Genomic DNA, 11261 nt, shown 5'->3' on the forward strand with positions numbered 1-11261 from the left:
TGTTTGCAAGGATGGTTCAACATTTGCAAATCAGTCAACATGATATGCCATATTAATAAAGTGAAGAATACAAATCATATGATCATCTCAATAAATGTAGGAAAAACATTAGGAATGGCCTAAGTTCCTGAATGTATAGTCAGAGGAAGGAATCCCAGGACTCTCAGGTAGAGGCAGAAGAACAAGGAGTCTGATGGAATGCCCAACCAGCAGGTGGCCTAAAGGAGAGGACATACTCTGTTCTTGTCTGTAACTGCTGTGGGCATATCCTACTCACCTGTGACACTGAGAATCACCCTGTCACTGCGCTGGACCCCCAGGCTATTGTCAGCCTCACAGGAGTAGTTGCCAGAATGTTCTGCAGTCAGAGAAAATTTGAAGACTGCTCTTCCAGAGGGAACTGAGCTGCTTCCAAGGGTGACATTCTCATGATAGAATCGGTACAAGATAGGGGGAGAGCCCCTTTGGGACTCACAGTGAAGTTCCACCACATCCCCCACCATAGCCTGCATCCTAGGAAATGTGAGGGTGAAGACAGGGCGAGATACTGGAACTGAAAGATACAAAAGAGGTGTCAGAGGACTCTGATGCTGTGCCAGACTCATAACCACACTCAAGAAGCCTGAGTGGTGGTTTAGTTGCTAAGTTGTGTCTAACTCTTATGACCCCATGGACTGTAGCCTGACAGGCTCCTTTATCTGTGGGATTTTTTTAGGCAATAATACTGGAGAGCATTGCCAGTTCCTTCTCCAGGGGATCTTCCCAACCCAGGGATCAAACCCTGGTCTCCTGCATTGCAGGCAGATTCTTTACCAACTGAGCTACCAGGGAAGCCTAAATATGGATATATCGCTTGAACCATGAAGAGTAATCTTAGATGATTTTGCTTTCATCACTACTACTGTTTTCAGTTTGCTCCATAAGACATAAGGTGTCTTCAACTTTTGTCATCTTTGCCATTCATTAGCTTCTAAATCTTTACACCTCTATTCCTTTGCCTCCTTCCAAAGAGCTTCATGGCTAATTGACAAGCTAAACACTGACTTGTGAACTGAGGCTGAATAGAAAGAATCGAGAACTTACTTCTCAGTGTGACTCTGATCAGTTTACTGAGGATGGGACCGTGAATGTTGTCAGCTGCACAGTAGTATCTCCCAGCATCGCTTTTCTTCACAGTGAGTATCTGCAGCACCGCCGACAAGGAACGCTGGGTCTTTCTTCCCAAACTTCTTACTGTGCCCTCTCTGTGCCAGGAGAATGTGACAGTCCCTGTACCCTTGGCTACTGAGCAGATAAGGAGCAGGTTTTCTCCTTCAGTAAGCTGCCCCTCAGGGGGCTGGATCTCTAGAGTTACATCAGACACAGGGATTCCTGGGAGGACACAAGATGACACATGAAGATTCTCATGGCAGAAACTTCAGGATCAAGGAGAAGGCTGGTTCTGCCATGAATAAGTCAATAGCAGCAGACACAATAAGCAGGGGGCCAAAGTGAGCAACAGGGAATTAAGTGTGTGTGTTATTATAAAGGTAGCAAATACCCCTCCCACCACACACAACAGTTCCCATCCTTGGAGAATGCAGTGACGGGTTCTTGATCTTAAACCTAATATTGATAGCAGTCACATTTTATGGACACCTATACTTAAGGAATCTTTGTTGCACCAATGACCACAAAATGAGTAGTCTTACTTCTGTTCAAAAGAAACAGAACCCTGAGAATACTACTTCTATCCTAAAATTCAAACCCCTCTCCTATCCTTCAAGACTCTTCTCCATTCTCACCCCCATCTTCCCATGTGTTTTTCTGATTACACCAGTTCATGTTTAATTTCCTCTTTTATTTTGGAATATGTTTAGGTCAACAAATGGAAGAAGCATAGGGCCCTCTAAAGACTGCATGTGGTCATCTGTGCTTCTAATTATCTGTGGCCCTTGAGAGAACATATGCTGTATGGCTCTGTCACCCCCAAAGGGCCGGGGACCCAGCAATTGATCAACAATTGCTATTAACTGAGTTAGATGGAAGAGAATGTTCTAGGGACATTAGGCCAGTGTTGAACCTATAGTGAGAAGGATATCAGGATAGCAGAAACCTCCTCTTGGTTATGTTCACTGTCCCAGGGAGCAGGAAATGTCATTGCTCTGCTTGCATCTCCCCAGCTCTGACTCTGGAAGAGCAACTCCATAAATACTCACTCTGCACATATAACTGGGATCTCAAGCTTCTTTTTCTGATAGGTGGAGTCACTGACTCTGCCTGGCACCAGTAAGACTCTGCGTCTTCACTCCACACAGTGGGTAATTTGAGCTCTGGAGAGCTGCTCCAGCATTTCCCCAAAGCCTTGTCTTCTCTGAAGAAGCAGAATTGAAGCTGAATGTGTGACCTCTGTGGAGGGAGCCACGTCTCACATTTCAGGGTCACCGGGCTCCCCTCTGTGGGTGAGGAGGGGCTGGCTATCAGCATAGGAGGGGAAAACAGCTCTAGAGAGAAGAACAAACACAGTTCTCAGGGTAGCGCAGCTCAGGGATCCTGGAAAGACGCATATGAGCACTCAGCATCAGCCAGTAGAACACAAGGACCCAAGCAGGTGGAATCACCTCCCATCTCCCTCCTAGGACAGGAGGCACTTCATGAAATCCCTGATGATGAGCCACTCCCTAAATCGTCACACACCGTTTCCCTGCTGAGTCCTATTACCCACAGAAGGGCAGCCATTACCTTGAACTTGAATCATTAGATGTTTTGAAATTTCTTTATTCCATGTCCAAAAGCCTCTCACAAGAGCAGTACAATGATATTTGTCATTGTTCATGGAGACTGACTGTAGAGTGAAGCTTGATTGAATTTGTATTTCATTTCTGTAAAATCTTTTTTCTTTTGCTTCTTCTCTTGCCTGGCATCTGAGAACAACCTCATCTCCTTCAAAGACAGAGTGTGGAGCCTGAAGGATCAGCTTGTCTGCAAAGAGTAGAGGAATGCACTCAGTGTATTCCCTGATGCTTCTTTCTTCAAACTCTCATTTCTGCACATGAAGAAAGAGCTATGATCCTGTACACCTGAAAATACCCTCCATCAACATTTCTACATGGTCCCCAAACCCAGTTCTCCCTTATCCTAGGATAATGAACTCATTTCCAGAAAATGTCCTTAGGCAATCCCCATGCATATGGTTAAAAGAGGAATTTTATACCTCATCTTTCTTCTGACTTGAATCTGTTTTACCTGGTGATTTCTGACTTATACTTCTCTGTATGGAAAAGATGGACAAGACAGCATTCTGTCGCTGCCCTATCTCCTTATTTCCCCCCTGGGGTCAGTACATCAAATATCCTCATGCCTATTTACAATCTTATCTCAGCTCCCATCAGTTCCCCAGCCCTTAGACATACTGCCCAGGGGTTTAGTTTCAGAGACCACCCCCTTTCCTTTCTCACCAAATGAGAAATCCACATGTACGGGGTCACTGAGAGAAGATCTTTGGGTCTTGCATTTGTAATATCCAGTCTTGTGTATTTGGATCTCTTCAGACTTTTTATTCAACAAATTCTCATTATAATACCAATATATGTCTCCTTGAGCTGGAGAAAGGGAATCCCTGCATGTGAGAGTCACTTCATCTTTGTGGAAGTTTGTGGACCATGGAGGGTTGAGGAGAAGGAAAGCTTTTGGAGTTACTCCTGAAGACGAAATAGGGAAGACAAAGGCAGGTGAAGGTGAATGGGAAGTGGGTGGAACATAGGGAAAGGCCCAGCTGCAACTGCGAGTTTTCTGGACTAATTCCTATTAGGGACAGGATTGGAAATGGAGCAATACCTCCATATTAACTTGGAGAAATACCTCATACAGAATCTGTTTTTTTTTTTTTTTTTTTTGCCTAGTGGTGATGGGGGTATAGGTTCCTGGAATGGGCTCAGAAAAGTTCAGGAGATATAATTTAGAGATGGATGAAGACTGAGCTATATTTGAGGGCCTGTAAGTGGGCTGATTCTGAAAGCTCTTGTCCTACACATTCTTGTCAAGGGAAAAGTGAGCCTGGGATGTATATACCTCAGAAGCAGTTTCTAGACTGAAAAACCAGTTCCTCCTTGGTTGTTAATATTTAATGAGCAAGATTTTTTTCACTTACAATTCTTTTAAACCTTGCTTAATTTTAGATTCTATGGGGAGGGCAATGTTTTTCAACTCTCCATCTAAGGTGAACATAATCAGCAATTGATACACGACACACGAAAAAAGATTAAACAAAGGGGCATGGACTGCTTGCATAATCATATTTGTGTATATAATTGCAAATGACCAACGGCACCATAAATTGAAACAGTTCAGTGACACGAGTTTCTTTTGGAGATATATAAACATTTGGCCATAGCATTTCCCTCTGTGAATAGGAGCTATTTCTGTGTTCTTTGATCGTGGCACCGGCTTGGACATACAGAGGGCGGAGTCTTAGGGAATACAGGAGATTAAATCCGAGGATCTTTAAACATCAGTTTCCTGCCTCTGTCGTTCCTTCTGCAAACATTTTCTTCCCTTCTACACTATGGCATTCAGTAATAGGGAAAGAACTGAAGCCAGGAGAGATCAGAGGAGGGTTTGCTCACCCACTATCGCAACAGGTGTGACCTCAGAGTAGCAACACCACTGATGCTGTTGCATTACCACAGGCCTCATTTATGGGGACAGGTAGTGCTGGCTGGGAGGACTAATGCCCAGAGACCGGGAGGAACAGAGAAAAGGGAAAACTGACCTGATTGATCTCTTCCAGGAGCTGTGAGGGAGCCAAGATTTAAAGATTAGCACAGAGCACAATTTTTCAAATCTTTTCACTTAGACAATCTGAGAAATGTTCCAATAACACAGCCACCACCACTCTTTTAGTTTTTCCTTCCCATTTCTTTGCCCCCATTCTATGATTCCCATAGTCCTCAAACAAACAAAAAAAGAATAGCCTGTAATTTGCTTTATAAATATGAATGACTTGTATCCACAACCTTGGCTCATCTCTTAGCAGCTTCATAGTTCATTCCTTCCCTCTCTTCTCTAGCCTGAACTCAGCAATGTAGAGAAGGGCTTGTAGAAATGATTTATTCTCCTCTCATTTCTTGGACATTGTTCCTCCTCCTTTTTTGATCTCTGGTTAAATTATGGCATCAAGTCTCAAGAAGGGAACCATATTTCTTAGTAGATCTTCCCTTACGCACCTAAATTTTGAAAATAATTATTTATGTGAGGGATATAGAGAGGGTTTGACAGAAAGAAACATCCAAACTTCCTACAAAATGAAAAAAAAAAAAAAAAATTGGTTGAAGAACCAAGGATAATATAATTGATTTGCCATGCTGGTTGTATGCAGAGTCTTTTAGTTCTCCTGCAACCCAACTCTGCTCATTTTCCATCTCTTGTGTAAAGAAAAAAATGTTGCCTGCCATTCCAGTTTGTACAAGGATCAAGCTATTAGCCACCACAATTGCCCACAGTGTACTCTGCAGGAAGTTCAGGATAAAGAAAGACAGGAGACATTCTGTGCTTTGGATATATTGGCTCCTTAGATAGGATGCATATCTAAGGGAAATTTTCAAGTGACCCCAGATTCTTAAGTCTTCCTATACAGAGGAAAGCACTAAAATCATTGAGATTTCTCTTCCATGTGATTAGCAGTAACCTTTTGATGGTTGACTACATGTTTTTCCCACCGAAAAAGTTCATGTGTATGTTCTGGCTCCTGCCTTACTTCTTCAGACCAGTTCCTTGGAGCTGAGAGGCTGTCTTTTGGACTATAGTCCTCAGTAAGGTTGCAAATAAAACTTGACTCAAATTTTACATTGTGAGCTTCTCTTTCATTCAATGGTATTGGTGATCACAAAGGGATCCAGAGCAGACTTCATTCCTTTGCCTTAACTCTACAAAGATCCGGAGCCCTGATACCAGCAAGGACTCTTGTGACCATTCTTCTCCTCTGCGAACTTAGACAAACTTGGATGAGTCCCTCCTGGCTCTCGGATCTCCCAATTATTGGTTGATGGTCCTGAGTTTTATTCTTTGATATATGACAGGGATCTAGCCTCTGCCTCCCCCAACCCCAGTTTAAAGGTACTGGGGGAGCCTGGTTGAAAGACACTGAGCGTTCTAGACTGGGTGAAATGAGGGGCATCAGAAAGTCAGCCCCCAACTAACACTCCAGCCTTGTTTATGTCCCTATGGAATTTATTCTTATAGGTACTTGCTTAATTGGAAATCAAAGGAAATCTTGTCCTAAAGTGGCCAAGATAGGCTTATTTTGACATTTCAAGACTGATTAGAAGAAAGTCAGCCTGATAAAACATGTTTTCAAAATTCTGACCTTAAAGGTTGTAATAAAGCCCTTCCAGGAGGAACTTGAATTTCTCTCCTTGTGCCTTTGAGAAGTAAATGTTATATCTGGACTTCTGAGGCATTTTATTCTGTGTTTTGAGGGCGAAGTCTCTGTCATGGGAAGGTACACATATGGTGTACATTTGGCAGGCAATTGAATCAACTGGGATTTCAAGCAGTCATTTTGTCTGGCTATGCCAGCTCTTGGGAAAATTTGTTATAAAGAATACTAGCCCACATGAAAAGATGCTCAACATCACTCATTATCAGAGAAATGCAAATCAAAACCACAATGAGGTACCATTTCACACCAGTCAGAATGGCTGCTATCCAAAAGTCTACAAACAATAAATGCTGGAAAGAGTGTGGAGAAAAGGGAACCCTCTTACACTGTTGGTGGGAATGCAAACTAGTACAGCCACTATGGAGAACAGTGTGGAGATTCCTTTAAAAACTGGAAATAGAACTGCCACACAACTGAGCAATCCCACTGCTAGGCATACACACCAAGGAAACCAGAATTGAAAGAGACACATGTACCCCAGTGTTCATCACAGCACTGTTTACAATAGCCAGGACATGGAAGCAACCTAGAGGTCTATCAGCAGACAAATGGATAAGAAAGCTGTGGTACATATACACGATGGAATATTACTCAGCTATTTAAAATAATGCATTTGAATCAGTTGTAATGAGGTGGATGAAACTGGAGCCTATTATACAGAGCGAGGTAAGTCAGAAAGAAAAACACCAATACAGTATATTAACGCATATATACGGAATTTAGAAAGATGGTAACGATCACCCCATATGCAAGACAGCAAAAGAGACACAGATGTAAAGAACAGACTTTTAGACTCTGTGGGAGAAGGCAAGGGTGGGGTGATTTGAGAGAATAGCAATGAAATATACATAGCATGTGTATTATCATATGTAAAATAGACTGCCAGTCCAGGTTTGATACATGAGACAGGGTGCTCAGGGCTGGTGCACTGGGATGACCCTGAGGGATGGGATGGGGAGAGAGGTGGGAGGGAGGGTCAGGATGGGGAACACATGTACACTCGTGGCTGATTCATGTGAATGTATGGCAAAAACCACCACAATATTGTAAAGTAATTAGCCTCCAATTAAAAGAAAGAAAAAACAAAGAATCCTAGCCCATAAAGGGCCTTTGTCATTTCAATCTTTGCTGTGTCTACCCGTGCAACAAAGGCATTAATTTCTTAGGCTGTTTGGGGGAATAAACTTTCTGTATCTTATGAAAGCTGCATCCTTTGCATTCTCTTCTGAGAATGCCTCTTGTGTCTTATGGGTTTGAGTCAGTATTTAGATACTATTCAGGGCTTCTCCGGTGGCTCTAGTGGTAAAGAACCAACCTACCAATGCAGGAGATGTAAGAGATGAGGATTCAATTCCTAGGTCGGGAAGATTCCCCTGGAGGAGGGCATGGCAACCCACTCCAGTATTCTTGCCTGAAAAATCCCATGGACAGAGACGACTGGTGGGCTACAGTCCAGAGGGTCACAAACAGTCAGACACAACTGAAGCAACTCAGCATGCTCACAAGATACTATTCATCAACGACCAGACAATGGATTCTTATTTAAAGAATTTAAGGAGAAACTTCTAAACTGGTAAATTTTTAGAGAGCTCTGAAATTAAAGAGCTATTCTATTGTTGCCTATGAAAAATACTACACATATGTAACAGCTAATCTTAAAAACTCCCTTAGTTTAGAGGAACAAACAAAAACTGTTTGGGGAAGCTTTATTTGTGGTCTCAGCTTCCCTTCAGTGAGCCTTAAAGATGCTAACAAAAAATTAGCTTAATTAATGTAAGTTAGGTAGATTAACAGAGAAATAAGAAACTGAGGGGAAAGTCAAGAGACTTCTAACAAGGTGGAAATTTTAAAAGGGCTTATCTCAACAGGATGGAAATCTTTAGATGGTTATTAGGAAATGAGATAAATAAAATAGATGCTGATGGGATTAAAACAAAGGTTTTGAGTTAACACTACCTGAGGTTGGATAGACCAAAGGGACACCCCAGTTGGTCCCTGCAACAGTGTAATTCACTCTACTTATCCCTGTTTTGAAACAAAATTTAAAGGCTGGAAGAAAATTACACTGAGATACCTGACTAGCATTTACTTGGGACAACAGTGAGATCAATTAATCAAGTTAAGACTGACAAAAGGGCCTGTGTCCCTGGGCTTGACCCCTCACTGGGGACCCAAAAACCTTTTACACACAAATGGATTAAATGGCCAGGGTGATAAAAAGGAAAGTTTCAGGACTCCTTTTAAGACCAAAACTTGTTGATGGGGTCCTGATGGAGGGAGGGTAAAGTTAAAGGTATAAGAGTTATACAACTGAAATGAAATCTTATAAAAACTGGAGTATTTGCATGAGCTTTCAATGAGATGGTTACATCTCTTTCACCTAATTGTACTGTGGGATAGACATTACATCTCTGAGCAATGCTTCCCTTGCCTTGTATTATAAGATGGAGCATATACATCTGCCCCTTGGGCAGTATTAGTTAAACATACTAAAAGAAACCAATAGAGTTACCTGAGCCCACACAGTATAAAGTAAAAACTGGGGCTAATATTCAGGGACTAATAAAAGCAATAATTTTTTTATTTCTCTAGGATAGATTGCTATGTTTAACTTGTCAACTCATAAAGAGTGTCCTTATTGAATATCTTGTATACACTTTTGAAGACATAATAAATTGAATCTTAAAGTTCTAGAATATAGAACTCTTGACTTCCAGTTTAGCTGAATATCATCTTGTTGATATATTAAAAAAATGTAAATTAAAGAAAATATAGCTGGATATAGCTGGGCAAATCAACTTTTTAAAATCATTTGGGCAAAAAAAATAAAAATAAAATCATTTAGGCAGCAGACCAGTTCTTTGGGGAATTAAAAGCAACTGTCTTTGTCCCTCAAATGGCTACAAATCAGAAAATACAATTCAACAGTGACCTGAGACTGAGCCTAATTAAATCAATCAGGTTGAATCTGAAGCTGAAGAGGGGAAAAAAGGAAAAAAGAGATCTTTTAAAACTCAAACTGCTGGCACTCTTGCCTCCTGAGATGGCCCACACTCTGTAGAGTGTCTTTCTTTCAGGACTGCCTTCCTTGCCTTTTCAGATGGACTGTGTTCTGTCTGTGGAATATGTGTCTCTCTAAATAAATCCACTTTTTACCTGTCTAAAACAAAAACAAACAAAATAACTCAAGCTGCTGGAAAGTTTCTCTCACCCAAAATCTAATTAATGGCCTTCTTAAGGATTTATCAAGGACAGATACAAATCTCAAAGGCTTTTCCACAAATAGTAAAAAGCCTTCATCATCCGAGCAAAAAATTTTTACAACAATTGTTATTTATAAATTGGTACATTTGTATTGTAATACCTCATGACAAAGTTTTAAAATGAAGCTATGCAATCTCAGTTATGTCTTTACACATCTGTGAGCATGTCTGGTTAGAACTGGACATGCAACAACAGACTGGTTCCAAATCGGGTGTACATCAAGGCTGTATATTGTCACCCTGCTTATTTAACTTGTATGCAGAATGCATCATATGAAATGCCAGGCTGGATGAAGCACAGGATGGAATCAAGATTGCTGGGAGAAATATCAATAACCTCAGATACTCAGATGACACCACCCTTACGGCAGAAAATGAAGAACTAAAGAGCCTCTTGAGGAAAGTGAAAGAGAAGAGTGGAAAAAAAAAAAAACATTCAGAAAACTAAGATCGTGGCATCTGGTCCCATCATTTCATGGCAAATAGATGGGAAACAATAGAAACAGTGAGAGACTTTATTTTGGGGGGCTCCAAAATCACTGTAGATGGTAACTGCAGCCATGAAATTAAAAAACTCTTGCTCCCTGGAAGTAAAGCTATGGTCAACCTAGACAGAGTATTAGAAAGCAGAGACATTTCTTTACCAACAAAGGTCACTCTAGTCAAAGTTATGGTTTTTCCAGTAGTTGTGTATGGGTGTGAGAGTTGGAGTATAAAGAAAGCTGAGCACTGAAGAATTGATGCTTTTGAACTATAGTGTTGGAGAAGACGCTTGAGAGTCCCTTCAACTGCAAGGAGATCCAACCAGTCCATCCTAAAGGGAATCAGTCCTGAATATTCATTGGAATGACTGATGTTGAAGCTGAAGCTCCAATATTTTGGCTACCTGATATGAAGAACTGACTCCCTGGAAAAGACCCTGATGTTGCAAAAGATTGAAGGCCGGAGGAGAAGGGGACAACAGAGGATGAGACGATTGAATGGCATCACCGACTTGATGGACATGAGTTTGAGAAAGCTCCGGGAGTTGGTGATGGTCAGCGGAGCCTGGCGTGCAGCAGTCCATGGGGTCGCAAAGAGTCAGACACAACTGAGCGACTGAACTGAATTAAGTATGTTATACAGATGATATATCTTTACCTTCAGATAATATTATCAAAATTAAATTTATAACAAATCTCTATCTAATAGACTTAAAAGTAGATACTTACAAATTAAATATTTTTAAATGTTTTAGAAACTTACCCAAGTGAATTTAAAATTCACACAATCTGGGAAATATTTGATATTAAATTAATATTTGGTATTATATTCAAGTTTGTTTAATTAATACAGATATGTCTTACTTTTATTACACTTAGGTTTACTAAAATTCAAATAAGATCATATTATCTCTGTTATAAAATTTATCAGCAAGAAAAATAGCTTGGGATGATGGGTGACTTGGTCTCATGTCTCATAAAGTTTTCATGGGTAAGCTAAATAGAACTGTTGAAAACAGATTAATTTAATATTTACAAATGGGGTAAGAACTTTGAGGTGAACACTTAAGAAATAATTGTGTTTTATGGTACATCTAC

At 40.8% G+C, this 11261-nt stretch overlaps 1 protein-coding gene across 1 annotated transcript in view; it reads right to left on the reverse strand.

Moving 5' to 3' along the window:
• The window catches only part of LOC102265609 (Fc receptor-like protein 3), a 43286-nt gene that overhangs the window by 28539 nt on the left and 3486 nt on the right, over positions 1-11261 (reverse strand). Inside the window, exons 2-7 of the mRNA XM_070365694.1 lie at positions 4751-4771; positions 3438-3680; positions 2722-2961; positions 2199-2483; positions 1084-1371; positions 278-553 (exon numbers count right to left, since the gene is read on the reverse strand). Of these exons, the coding sequence (XP_070221795.1) occupies positions 278-553; positions 1084-1371; positions 2199-2483; positions 2722-2961; positions 3438-3680; positions 4751-4771 (1353 nt within the window). The remainder of the gene's footprint in view (positions 1-277; positions 554-1083; positions 1372-2198; positions 2484-2721; positions 2962-3437; positions 3681-4750; positions 4772-11261) is intronic.

This window comes from Bos mutus, chromosome 3 (assembly GCF_027580195.1).
Source record: "Bos mutus isolate GX-2022 chromosome 3, NWIPB_WYAK_1.1, whole genome shotgun sequence".
Taxonomy (NCBI): domain Eukaryota; kingdom Metazoa; phylum Chordata; class Mammalia; order Artiodactyla; family Bovidae; genus Bos; species Bos mutus.